Genomic DNA, 13,172 nt, shown 5'->3' with positions numbered 1-13,172 from the left:
GTTTGTATAGGTTATTAACTTGGGGATAGAAAAAATATTCGGATTTATATGACTAGGGAGCATAACACTTTGTTCAAAAACTTGTTACGAATCAGGAATATTGGTGTTGAATTCATTTGAATATATACTCGTTAACCAGCAAGTTTTTCTTTTAAACTAGATTGCATTGATTTACTCTTAACGATGGTGTTGAGGTTGAAACATTCTTCAGTATCCTTGTGAAAATCTTTGGAGAACTGACATGTTGTTCAAACAAACTATACATATTAACTTTCAGGAAATATATGCTTTATAATCTAGACAGTGGTGCTTGCTGTCTTTCTGTCTTCACGTACTGCTCCAAAAAGTAATTTTCTTTGAACATTTTCTTTTGATAGCGAATTATTACCCAAAGGAGTAAACATACTATTTCATTGGTAAAAATTGCGTTGCAAGAGAATATAGCATTCTGAAACGGCCCTTTATATTAGAACCATTCGGCATTTTGTGGAGTAGTCTTTATGTCTTTCTTTGGCTTTCTTTCTAATTTCTATTACTTGTATTTTTACTTGCTTAACAAAAGCTTGGATAACTGGTAGCCACCACACATTACTTTATTGTATCCAATATCTTGGTTCATTATTGACGTTTAAATAGTGGCTCAGCCAGTGTATCTTGTGTCGTGGAGACATAACCTTTCGTCTAGCGACAGAACCTTAGTCCGTCATTTAGTAAATGAAAATAAGAAGAATCAAAATTGAAAAAACCTGTTTATTAATGTAGTATACAAAATGACATTATATATATGATTAAATGGAATATCGTTTAAATAATCTATTTTTTTACGTGTGTTCACCTAAATAAAATTGAATTTTCACAAACTCTCTCAGTTATGTAAACGTTTTTCATAAGAATGTAAGTTATTAATACCACCTTCCAATTGGGCAGAAGCTGTTCTAAATTCAAACCTGACGTTACCGCTTTGAACTTCTTCACGTAAGGCATTAACAGAAGTAACACCAATATCTTGACAAGAATGTTGTAGACCATTGTATAAGTATGGGATGAACTTCTTGATAGAACCCTTGTCAACGACAGAACCAGCAACACCTTGAGCAACAAAGACCTTGTCATCTTCAGAGAAATAACGGGATGCAGACGCAGCACCTTTATTCATTGCATCAACGGAACCCATACCACGGTAAGATTTTAATCTCTTACCGTCTCTAAAGAAGTATTCACCTGGAGATTCAGTAGTACCAGCAAGCATACCACCCATCATCACGGTGGAGGCACCTAGGGCAATAGCTTTAACAATGTGACCAATGTTAGCAACACCACCATCGGCCATACATGGAACACCGAATTGGTTAGCAAATTGACAAACGTTGTAAACAGCAGTACCTTGTGGTCTACCACAAGCCATAACTTCTTGAGTAATACAAATAGAACCAGAGCCCATACCGATTCTTAAACCATCACAACCGGCAGCAATCAAATTAGCAGCTTGTTCTCTAGTGGCAACGTTACCTGCAATGACTTCTAAGTCTGGGTATGTTTGTTTGATCCATTTCAACATTTCAATTTGGAAAAGAGAGTTACCTTGAGAAGAGTCAATGACAACGACATCTAAACCAGCTTCGACTAATTTAGTCAATCTAATTCTGTCTGTTGGCAAAGTACCAATGGAAGCACCACATAATAATTGTTTGGTAGTAGCAGATTTGGAAGCTAATGGGTAGTTTTGATTTTTCATTAAATCAGCTCTTGAAAGCATTGAGACTAAGTTGTTTTCTTCATCGACAATTAATAATTTACCCTTCTTAATCTTTCTTAGGATTTCATTACCTTCAGACAAAGTAATACCATGCAAACTGGTAACTGGATCCTTGGTCATAATTTCAGAAACTGGTAAAGTAGCATCTTCAACGAATTGAATATCACGAGAAGTAACTATACCTAATAATTTACCTGGGAATTGACCATTTTCTAAATTGATAGTTAGATTTTAACAAATATTAAAATTCTAAAAGTTAGTAAAAATATCCTTGAAAAAAAATATATTGATTTTTTTTGTATTTCCTCTTTTGCTTATATTCTGATCCCTTAATGCAAAAAATAAAAAGGAAAACTGTCTATTGGAAAGTATTTTCAGAGTAAAAGTTATCTACAAGATCGTTTGATCACAGTCAGTAGAACGAAAGTTATTAAATAAAAAAGATTAATCATCATTAAAAATTGGACTTTTCATTGAACACGTTTTCTCTTTATATTTTTCGAAAATTGGACCAAATATAAAATAAAAGATCAGTATAACAAAATCAACAATCGAAGGAACAATAATAAAAGTAAAATAAAAATGTTAGAACATACCAGTAACTGGAAAACCAGAAAAGCCGTAATCTTGCTTCATTTGTCTAGCTTCAGCAATAGTAGTTTGGGGAGAAACGACAATAGGAGAGTTAATGAACCCATTTTCGTACTTCTTAACTTTTCTAACCATAGCGGCTTGTTCATCATGAGAACAATTGTGATGAATGATACCAATACCACCTAATAATGCCATATGAATAGCCATATCAGCTTCAGTAACAGTATCCATAGGAGATGAAACAAATGGCGTGTTTAAAGCGATTTTCTTGGTTAATCTAGTTCGTAAGACTACATCAGTAGAACCGAAACCAACGTAACCTGGTAAGATCAAGAAATCATTGTAAGTCAAACCACCTCTCGTGTTTGAATCCATTAATTCTTGAACGGATAACCCATCTTTCTTTGGATAGGTCTTTAAGTGTTCAAGAGCAGTTTTGTAATCTCTGACAGCAGCCATTATTATATGTTTATAGTTGAAGGGGTATCTGGAAAATGAGTTATCACTTATATTTTGTTAATTCTTTAAAAAGAACAAGATGATGAAAGGGACAGAAATAAATAGCCACCATATTGAGAAGAAAATGTACAAGCCCAAGATATTAGGAATACAAGACAAAAGAAAAAATTTGAACTAATGGGAAAGATCGTTTTCGACTCAGATTTGGAATGGGATCTTGTCAACGTATTTATAGTTTTTCTTTTCTCACCTGTTTGACTCTTGTCGATACATCGAGCGATGCCCTTACTGAAAGATTTTTTCATTTAAAAATTTTTTCACTTTTTTTCTCTTCGTTCGGCGCCGCAAATATTTCAAAAGGAACTGTGTCAGTTAATTTGAAACGTCACACGAATTTAAACCAAAGAGTAATATAGATTTTGTTTTTGGAAAAGTACAGTTAATAATGTTACATTTATTGAGTAGTGTCTATAGAGTCTATAATGAAAATACTAAGTGCGCATAAATAATTAAGGGGGAATCGATATCAATCGCGAGCTGTCTTTTCTTCGAGTATTTGAATCTTTTGTTCTAAACTCCTCAGACGAGCCAAATGTGAAGTATCCATGTCTTGAAGATATTTTAAATTATCTTCAAGAGTAGTGACGTGGTTTCCTAAGGAAGCGATATTATCCAAGACTGAGTCTCTAAATAAGTTTTCAGATTGCATATTGAATGTTAATGCGTTCATTGATATGTGAATTGCAAGAGTTGATCCTAGAGAATTGCTCTGCTTTTTTATGTCTATTGAAGCAATTTTAGTGTTAGGCGTATTGATACTTAGGGAAACACCAATTTGGTTATCATTCCATTTGAGCGTATTGGAAAGCTGTTTTATTGAAGGTTCTTCAGTGCTTGTGGCAGCTACCTGTGGCGTAATCTTTGCTACTTTTCGGTCTTCAGCTTCTGTAAGGTTCACAGAAGAACTCTCCTCTTCAGGACGTAAAATTTCTTCCCCTTTTTTGATGGGGGAGTCACTAAGCCCACTTATTAGCCTATTTTTCTGAGAGGTTATCCTTCTCCTCGTTCTCTTTTCTTCTTCACTAGATATAGATCTAAGATATGATCTTGCTAATGGTGGTTCTTCCCTCCTTCGTAATTTTGAAATTCTCAAAGATGGTATGGAAATATTAGAATCTTCATTGATGGAGGTAGGAGGTGAAAAGGCATCAGTTACAGACAAGCTTTTTTCGTTTCCATGTTCTGTGATCCCTCGCGGATTCATTAATGATTTGGAAGAGTTATTTAAGCTAAGCACATTTGTCTTATTCGACATTATAACTTTGTCTGATTTTTGACCGAACCATTCGCTAGCAGACATTGTTATTTGAGGTTTGGAGCTAGTTGAAGTTTTTTCCTTTTGAAATCCTTCTACTCTTCGTGGCACGAAAAATGAGACTGGAACAATACGATTACCATCTACCAATCTCAAACATTTCATGAGCTCATTACCTTTCCCATTACACAAAGATCTCGGTAAAATGGAAAATCCCCGTTGTGGTTCTAAAGATTGGTACTGTGATAATTGTAATAATTCATTATTTTGGAATTCATAATATCTAATATTTGCATCACCCCTCCCGACAACGTATAAGATTTTGGTAAGATTATCAAAAAATGGCATTAGTAAACCAGAGGATTGGTCAATTCCATAAAATTTGCTCTTTCCATTATTTCTTAATTGGAATGCATTCCAGAGTCCAATTTGCCGTTCACATGTCTTAGAAAATCCAGTGGTAACTACATAATTTGAATCACCAAGCCACAGGACTCTTTGTATCTTAGGACCTCTATGTGCTCTCGTTTCACTAATGATTTTATTTTCACGTATATCCCATATTCGCAACATCTTATCACGGCTTATTGTGGCCAGATATGCCCCATCATATGAGAAGGACATTGAAGTGACCATGTCTGAATGTCTTAATGTAATTTCGTCCTTCTTTGTCCCTATGTTCCATATTTTTACTGAGTAATCTAAGGAAGAAGATGCTAATATATTTGGAATTGTCGGATGATATAATATATGACCCACCTTCCTCGCATGCCCATATAAGAAAAAGGACGGACTAATATCTTTAGGTATATTTTCCTCATCATCTAAATATGTAGAAGGTGAATAATTCTTTGGAATATCCCATATTCCAATGCTACAATCATCAGATGCAGATGCAATTCTATAGGTATTGAATGGATCAAAGTCTGTATCTAGAATTTGAGATTTATGACCTTTAAATAGGGAAATTTGATCAGGCAGTTTACCCACTTGGTCTATTCGTAAAATGGCAAATGAACCAACGCTGCCTGAAGAAAACCAATTTACTGCTATGAATTTTTCATTACATTTAATTAGATTTGAATCCCATGGATTCGTCGTCACCTTAATATTTTCATATTGAAGATCCTTTTTCGCATTCTTACCGTATACATATCTATATTTTGAATTTTGAACTATCTTGGAATCCATAGCCATGAATATGTTTTATCACTTCTTTCTAGTCTGGTGCATTAATACTTTCCTTCTTCGAAGAAAAAATATTAAATATTATGTTAAATTCAATAATCGTACTATATCAACTCCTAGATCCAATGCTATCCTTCCCGGAATGCCTTTGTGAAATGATGAATAGCCATCGAATCTAGGTACTTACTCACTCTTCCCTATTGAAGTATTGTTTATACTCATCTATTATTATATACGTAATTACGTGGTTACGCCAAATCTTCAACATACCGCGGGTAACCCTTCTGTGGTGACACTATGTTATCATCAAACATTCAAATATAATTTATCAATTAATTAGCTGGACTAAGAAGTATAACATTCGTAACTGAGTGACCTCTCTTATCAATTCAGGATTCCAATTACCGAATTCGAGGGAATCTTAACCTTATAAGTTTAAACACTTAAGAAGAAAAGATGAGTAAGCCAGTGAATGTATATTCTACACCAGAAGTAGCCAAAGTACTAGATGAAGCGCTTCCATCCGTTTTAGAAACTTTAAATTATAAAGAATCATTCAAACTGATCGATATCAAGTTAATTATAGGTTATTCAATTGCTGCGGTTGCTGGAACAAGTTTCCTATTGGATAAGAAGTTGGGTCACAAGAATGTTATCGCATATCAAGAGATATTGGTAGCCTGTTATTTCTTCTTATCAGCTTTATTATGGTATTTTAAAAAGTATATAGAGAAGTCAGTTACTTATACTGGACAGCATTCTCAAAATGGTTCTAAAATTGCCATTAGTACAAGCTATGAAGAAGCTGAACCTAAATACTATGTTACCTTTGTGAAAAATGATACAAAGGATGAAGAGTTTAAGAGAGTTCTTGAAACAACAAAAGTGTTCAATGAAGCCGGATATTTACAAACAAAACTGCTCCATGACTGGTTCCAAGAACAATTGGATACTATAGAAATAAAGAAAGATAATTAAAGACCAACGAATAGACATCGTTAGCTCGAATATTTACATAACTTTTTGTATGCGACGAATAAAATTAGTGTACAGGATTTAAATGAGTAAATATACATTTTTATTGTCTTCGTGCTTTTGCTATTTTTTTTACGTGAATACATAACGTTAATTAAATTAATCATCATCATCATCATCGTCGTCGTAACCGTTTTGGAATGAAGCTAAAGTGTTGGTTCTATATACATTGTCAAACAAATAATCTTTTGATACGTTTACCGATCTTCCCTTCAAATTTGTAAGGTCCAGCAAGTCGGAGCTCAAATCTTTGATACTTGTGACACCCAATAATCTCATAGACATTTCAAGTTCTTCTGTTAACATTTCAATGGCCCGCTGGACACCATCCTTACCATAACATGAATTAGCATATAGGAATGGTCTACCTAACCCGACACCTTTGGCACCTAAACATAACGCTTTCAAAACATCTGTACCACGGCGAATGCCACCATCGACGTATAGTTCTAATTTGTCATCTAATTGTTTTTCCTTTAGGATTGGCATAGCTTCTGCTAATAATTCAATGGGGGGTCTCGAGTAATCTAATTGTCTACCACCATGATTTGAAAGTACAACACCATTTACGCCGACCTCTGCAGCTTTCACAACATCTTCCACTCTTTGTACACCTTTGATAACAATTGGTAATTTTGTCCATTTCCTCATTTCCATTATATCATTCCAAGTCAATGATGGATCAATAAATTTAGATAATGCTCTCGATGCACCGTTCGCTGGTTCCGAATCATTATCATTTTTGTCTTGGTTGACAATCTCTGGATTTTCCTTCATAACTTTAGCACCTTGATCAGAGCCAAGAAATTTGATTTTCAAATCCTTTTCTCTACGACCTAAAGATGGGGCGTCCACAGTAACAAACAAAGCCTTTATACCTAATTTTTCTACATGTTTAATCATATCCTTGGTGATTTTCCTATCTGAATTAACATAAACTTGATACCATTCAATTTGATCCTTCGAGGGAGCAGCCTCTACAATCTCATCAACAGAACATGAAGCCAAAGTGGAAATCATCTGAGGAACCTTAGTAGAACCTTGACCACAACCTCTTGCAATATCTTTTTCACCTTCTCTTGGGTTACCCAATTTACATAACGCTGTAGCAGAAACATAAAATGGTACATCGGTCTTAGAGCCTAACATCTCAGTGTTAGTATCCACTTTTGATACATCTACTAAGATTCTTGGTTTGAAAAAGATTCTACGATAAGCAGAATGATTTTCTCTGTATGAGATTTCATCTTCAGCACCACTTGAATAATAAGCCCAAGCTTGATTTGACAAAATCTTTGAGGCTAATTTTTCAAAATCGTACAAGTTAACTAATGAATTCAATGGTGGTAAATTCTTCCTCAATTCCAATTTCCTAATTATATCAGCTTTCGATTCACCAGGAGTATATGGATCACAGACTAGATGAGATGGCATTGGACTTTCCAATGGTCCCAAGTAACATCTTGGTGGTAGATATTTTTCAATGACGCCTGGGGCATGAATGGGACCAAAAATGTTAGTAACGTCCTTACCTGCGTTTGACTTGATGATATCTGGTCCACCAGGATGGATTGGAATAAATGAAGTTAAGTCATAAACTTTATCATGAATAACTACCCAGCAATCCGCTGGGGTATGATGTTTGGCAACTTCGTCGGGAGAGATCAGTGGTTTTTCATCGTTAATATTTGCGTCATTTGAAATTTGTGAAGCGTTCCATGGAGATAGTGTCAGAGAGACAGTAGCAGCAGCAATTGTTGCAAGCGCTAATGACCAATTTACCTTCTTAGAATTAGAATAACTTCCATTATATTTTGATCGGAAAATTTTTGTAGATGCTTTGCTATAATATTTCGTACCCGCGTTAATGTCAACAGCTGTACCTCTAGATACTAGTTTCCCCACACCTGGTAGCTTTTTGGTCAAGAGAAGAGTTCCAGACCTGTTCATTTTATATATTATAAGTGAGGGAGTTTGCAAATCTTGCTATCTTCAGGTCCATCGTATAGCTCAATATTAAGTCATGTTCTACCCTATTTATTCAAAGTGCATTGCCTATATATATATATGTATATTGCTAGGGAGATATGAAATCATATCAACAGTTGAACTATATTCACTTATAGCTTTCTAAACGCCGGTATATAATTATATAAGCTATTTGGAAACGTCACAAAAAAGTGATGTGAAATAAGCAGGTTACTGAAAAAAATCCCTCGAGCAAAGATATACCCGTATATTTTGTTGTTGACTCCGGAAACTCGAGGGGTTTACGTGATCTTTGCTCCCGAGGGAAAGATCTTCCCCTCTGGTTTGTTGTTCTGACATTAGGGGTTTCGTTGCCCTCTCGAGATTCGCTCCATAGGAGGAACTCCCTGGATTATAACAGAAGTTTACTCATTCGAAATTCCAACTGAATTATCTCTGTTGGTGGTTGGTGGCATATTATTTTACCGCCAAGAGCCAATCACAGATAACGCTTATATCGGCTATCGGACCTTCACCTATTAATCTGGGGCCCCTTATTGCGGATGGTCTTTACACGTGCTAGCGCCGTTTTCAAGTATCAAGATGACTTCACATTGTTTTTATAATAAGAAGATTCCTTTCTTATATGTGAATGTACAAACATATATTTACATATAATAGTAAAGTCTTAATTTTATAAAACGTCTTATACCCTTATTCTGCAGGTTCCACACTAGAAAAGTCTGCATAGGTTGGGTTTTGATATAAGTCTTCAAATAATACATCTTTGGAAACATTAACAGATCTTGATTTCAAATTAGAGATTTCTAACAAATCTTCATTTAATTCTTTAATACTTGTAACTCCTAATAATCTCATAGACATTTCAATTTCATCTTTCAATATATCTATAGCTTTTTGAACACCGTCTTTACCGTAACATGAATTAGCATATAAGAATGGTCTACCTAGCCCGACTCCCTTAGCTCCCAGACATAGGGCTTTCAAAACATCTGTACCACGACGAATACCACCGTCAACATATAATTCTAATTTGTCATCTAATTTCTTTTCTTTCAATATTGGTACACTTTCAGCTAATAATTCAACAGGCGGTCTTGAAAAATCTAATTGCCTTCCACCATGGTTTGATAACACAACACCATCGACTCCAATTTCAGCTGCTTTAACAACGTCTTCGACTCTTTGGACACCTTTAATAACAATTGGTAATTTCGTCCATTTCTTCAATTCAATAATATCTTTCCAAGTCAATGATGGATCAATAAATTTAGATAGAGTCCTGGATGCACCTTCTGTAACATCGCCAGCAGCTTCCTCCTTTTTATTAACAATACTTTTATTAATATCATCCTTAGCCTTTGAAGTCATTACTTTAGGTCCCTGACTTGAATTAGAAAATTTGATTTTTAAATCTTTTTCTCTTGCTCCCATAAATGGTGCATCCACTGTAACAAACAATGCCTTCACACCCAGATCTTCCACTTTCTTAATCATATGTCTAGTAACATTCCTATCAGAATTAATATATACTTGATACCATTGAATTTGATCCTTCGAAGGAGCAGCCCCGACAATTTCCTCTACAGAACATGAAGCCAAAGTGGAAATCATTTGAGGCACTTTAATGAGACCTTGTCCACATCCTCTTGCGATATCCATCTCACCACCTTCTGGATTCCCTAATTTACATAACGCAGTAGCTGTAGCATAAAAAGGAACCTCAATTTTGGAACCTAGCATCTCAGTGGATAAATCCACTTTTGAAACATCCACTAGTACTTTCGGTTTGAAGAAAATCCTAGTATAAGCAGAATGATTCTCTCTATATGATATTTCATCATTAGCACCACTTGAATAATATGCCCATGCTTGATTAGATAAAATCTTCGAAGCTAATTTTTCAAAATCGTACAAGTTAATTATAGATTCTAAAGGTGGTAAATGATTTTTCAAAATAATTTTCCTCCTAATGTCCTCCATGGACTCGCCGGGGGTGTATGGATTACAAATTAATTCTTTGGGTAATCCTCCCTCAAGAGGTCCTACGTAACATTGTTTGGGTAACATCGTTTCAATTGTGTTTGGCGGATGGAGTGGGTTAAATATGGCTGTGACATCTTTACCGGCATTAGATCTGATTATATTTGGACCACCAGGGTGAACTTGGATGAAAGTAGTTAAATCATAAACTTGATTATTGATGACTACCCAACAATCTTCAGGTGTATTGTGTTTCATTAACTCATTGGGCGTTATCGGAGTTTTGGATTTGACTGGATCCAATTCCATTTTGGAGTCATTATCTATGTGTCTGTCATGGATGCTGTTATTAAGGATTATGATTGCTAAAGAATAGAATGAAATACCAGTTAATGACATATAAAGATATGTATGATATGATCTTTTGTAAGCATTTTCAATTGATTGAATACCGGGAATATTACCAGTATTAGGATGCTTTTTTAAAATAGAACTTGAAATATAGAGATTATTATTTGTCAAATGTAACGATCTTTTGGATTGGAAGTTACCTTTTTTAACTAAACTAGTGATTAATCTTCTTCTCATTATATCTTTCAACTTTTCAGTATGCCATTGACTATATAAATAGGTATTGAGATGAGAACTCTCTTACGGAAATAATTATTATCGCTGCTAGTTAAAGAAAACTTGATGGAAAATTTATATATACCAACATCCTTTTATGTATCCATTGTTTAATTAAGGTTGGACATTAAGGTAAAGATCCGATATTTTATCAGCCGTTACTCCAATATTATAATATATCATTTGGGAGATGACGTATAAAAACAGCGGTTCTATATCATATTGAAAAATCGTTGGGAAAATGTACGTTGTCTGTACTTCCTATTAATATGCAGCAAGAATCGAATTGCATTAGGCTTTACTGTCTCGGTTCTGTAAGTATATTGTAAGTTTTCCGGTGTGACGCCGCATTTTATCATTTGTACGTACGTATAAAGGTGGAGTGTGGTTTCCCTGCCAATGAGAATGTAACTTTTTTAACAGGTGTTTGTAGGTATATTCCACACACATATCGTAGATACCATTACGTATTATTCGAGGCATAATGATGATCATGATGAAACATCGTATCTTCTCCATAGGTACGGCTTGTAATGGAAAGGCGGCTGGAGCTAAGTTGTTATGAGTAGTCTAAGAATTCACAGGATACTTTTCTCCTTCATTGGCATCCCAGTATTGGAACGCATATTAAGATTATCTTATCCAGAAAGTTCGATGTGTTATATACCAATAGTTTGTACTGCCAAGGAACCTCTCTGGCTATAACGTTAATTGAAGTAAATAAGTAACTGATCTTGAGGGTGTCCATCAACTGCATACACTAATTATTTCGGAAACCTAATTCCCTAAAGGAGGAAGAAATTTTCTATCCGACTCACTGATCTGTTTAATCTCAAAAACACAAGAAAATATGACTCCATGGCCAAGCTGGTTAAGGCGTGCGACTGTTAATCGCAAGATCGTGAGTTCAATCCTCACTGGGGTCGATTTTTTTCTATTTTTTCCCTACCCTCGTAACAAACAGGGCTCATACGTATTTAGGTAGAGTAAAAACAATGGAAGCAAAAACATAATGTCGTAAATAAGATACAGAAGAGAATAAAGCATTGAGAGAAAAACAATGACTATGATTATGATTATAATGGTGGTATGAATGATAATTAAAATAGTAAAAAAAAGCGGATGTCAAAGAAGGGGGAGTCAATAAAATATGAGTTTATTTTTTACATAATAGTACAACATGAATTAGTCTTTTTAGCTTGTTTATAAAACATTTTAGAGCTTGCGGTCAATGACTCTGATTTATCTACCAAATTATCTAGTTTTTCACCTCTTTGTAAGACATTTTCAATGGTCTTATGCAAGACGATCTTTGTTTCATCTAATTCTTGTTGTACTTTCATAATGGCATCAGCTTGTGAAGGATCTTGATATTTCGTGATATAAGTATCCAATTCCTTCATTTTCAAAGATTCATTTGTCTCTGTGACATTTTGCCAAGTTTGCGGGGTATGAGCCACTAGATATTCATCCAATATCTTATTTAAAAGAGTATAAGCAGGTCTTACAGGGTATTCCTTATCAGTGATCAAAACACCACAAATCCCCTCTGATCTAGCGTAGACGTGACCTATGTAATCACCTTCTTCTATACTTTGTCTTTGACCGGGGTTTGTTCTTGAAGCAACTGTTTCAGCAAAAAATGTCATGAATTGACCGACACTACTTCTTTCAAAGAAGCCGAATTGTGATAAATCCTTCACTTCACTTAATTCCAATGCTTTGTCACCTCCAGTACGGAAAACACCAATGTAATTGATCTTCATGTTGTTTGTTAGTTATATATCTTTGCTATAGAGCTTTGTCTTTCTTGTTTAAGGTTAATATGATACGGCTCCACTTGACCTGCGATGAATAATTTAACTAGGACTATACGACTATCTTTAGTAATTCAGCGCTAACCTGATATTATATTGAATGATATTCCTAATATAATGCTAACAGTCAACCCTCTTTGTATTGTAATGTAGTGGAGTTCAGCCGAAGCTGTAATTGACACATGCTTTCATTCCTTTCCATTTCAGATTTCTGGGGCCCTTCGCACTGTTGAGCCAACAACAACAACCAAACAACAATGAGGTTGAAAATGGTACAGTGGCCCTTGCTGTTACCCTGGGCACCCTGCCTTGCCACGCGCCGTCATTGCGCGCCGTCGTTAGAAATTTGAAAATTTGAAAAAGTTTGTGTAAATTTAAAGGCTAAAAGATATAGATGTACGTATATATA

The 13,172-nt window shown here is 35.0% G+C and overlaps 6 protein-coding genes and 1 non-coding gene across 7 annotated transcripts; 2 read left to right on the top strand and 5 right to left on the bottom strand.

Moving 5' to 3' along the window:
• Nucleotides 1-865: 865 nt before the first annotated feature.
• Nucleotides 866-2,809, bottom strand: IMD4 (IMP dehydrogenase IMD4; the record flags this gene model as incomplete). Its single annotated transcript, XM_003669982.1, has 2 exons — nucleotides 866-1,968; nucleotides 2,353-2,809. The coding sequence occupies 2 exons, from the start codon at nucleotides 2,807-2,809 to the stop codon at nucleotides 866-868; spliced, it is 1,560 nt and encodes a 519-aa protein (XP_003670030.1).
• A 526-nt stretch (nucleotides 2,810-3,335) lies between these two features.
• Nucleotides 3,336-5,321, bottom strand: NDAI0D04730 (uncharacterized protein; the record flags this gene model as incomplete). The annotated part of the gene is made up of 1 exon (XM_003669981.1): nucleotides 3,336-5,321. One exon carries the CDS (start codon nucleotides 5,319-5,321, stop codon nucleotides 3,336-3,338), a length of 1,986 nt encoding a protein of 661 aa, XP_003670029.1.
• Nucleotides 5,322-5,768: 447 nt separating this feature from the next.
• SPC2 (signal peptidase complex subunit SPC2) lies at nucleotides 5,769-6,290 on the top strand (the record flags this gene model as incomplete). The annotated part of the gene is made up of 1 exon (XM_003669980.1): nucleotides 5,769-6,290. The coding sequence occupies one exon, from the start codon at nucleotides 5,769-5,771 to the stop codon at nucleotides 6,288-6,290; it is 522 nt and encodes a 173-aa protein (XP_003670028.1).
• Nucleotides 6,291-6,446: 156 nt separating this feature from the next.
• On the bottom strand, nucleotides 6,447-8,297 carry NDAI0D04710 (FMN-dependent alpha-hydroxy acid dehydrogenase; the record flags this gene model as incomplete). The annotated part of the gene is made up of 1 exon (XM_003669979.1): nucleotides 6,447-8,297. One exon carries the CDS (start codon nucleotides 8,295-8,297, stop codon nucleotides 6,447-6,449), a length of 1,851 nt encoding a protein of 616 aa, XP_003670027.1.
• A 732-nt stretch (nucleotides 8,298-9,029) lies between these two features.
• On the bottom strand, nucleotides 9,030-10,907 carry NDAI0D04700 (FMN-dependent alpha-hydroxy acid dehydrogenase; the record flags this gene model as incomplete). The annotated part of the gene is made up of 1 exon (XM_003669978.1): nucleotides 9,030-10,907. The coding sequence occupies one exon, from the start codon at nucleotides 10,905-10,907 to the stop codon at nucleotides 9,030-9,032; it is 1,878 nt and encodes a 625-aa protein (XP_003670026.1).
• Nucleotides 10,908-11,798: 891 nt separating this feature from the next.
• NDAI0Dtrna4N lies at nucleotides 11,799-11,872 on the top strand. Its single transcript has one exon. It is a non-coding gene; the product is annotated as a tRNA-Asn (tRNA).
• A 237-nt stretch (nucleotides 11,873-12,109) lies between these two features.
• Nucleotides 12,110-12,712, bottom strand: YKT6 (palmitoyltransferase YKT6; the record flags this gene model as incomplete). Its single annotated transcript, XM_003669977.1, has 1 exon — nucleotides 12,110-12,712. One exon carries the CDS (start codon nucleotides 12,710-12,712, stop codon nucleotides 12,110-12,112), a length of 603 nt encoding a protein of 200 aa, XP_003670025.1.
• Nucleotides 12,713-13,172: the final 460 nt, after the last annotated feature.

Source organism: Naumovozyma dairenensis, chromosome 4 (genome assembly GCF_000227115.2).
Source record: "Naumovozyma dairenensis CBS 421 chromosome 4, complete genome".
In the NCBI taxonomy this organism is placed as follows: domain Eukaryota; kingdom Fungi; phylum Ascomycota; class Saccharomycetes; order Saccharomycetales; family Saccharomycetaceae; genus Naumovozyma; species Naumovozyma dairenensis.
This window is presented reverse-complemented; position numbering and strand designations above follow the sequence as displayed.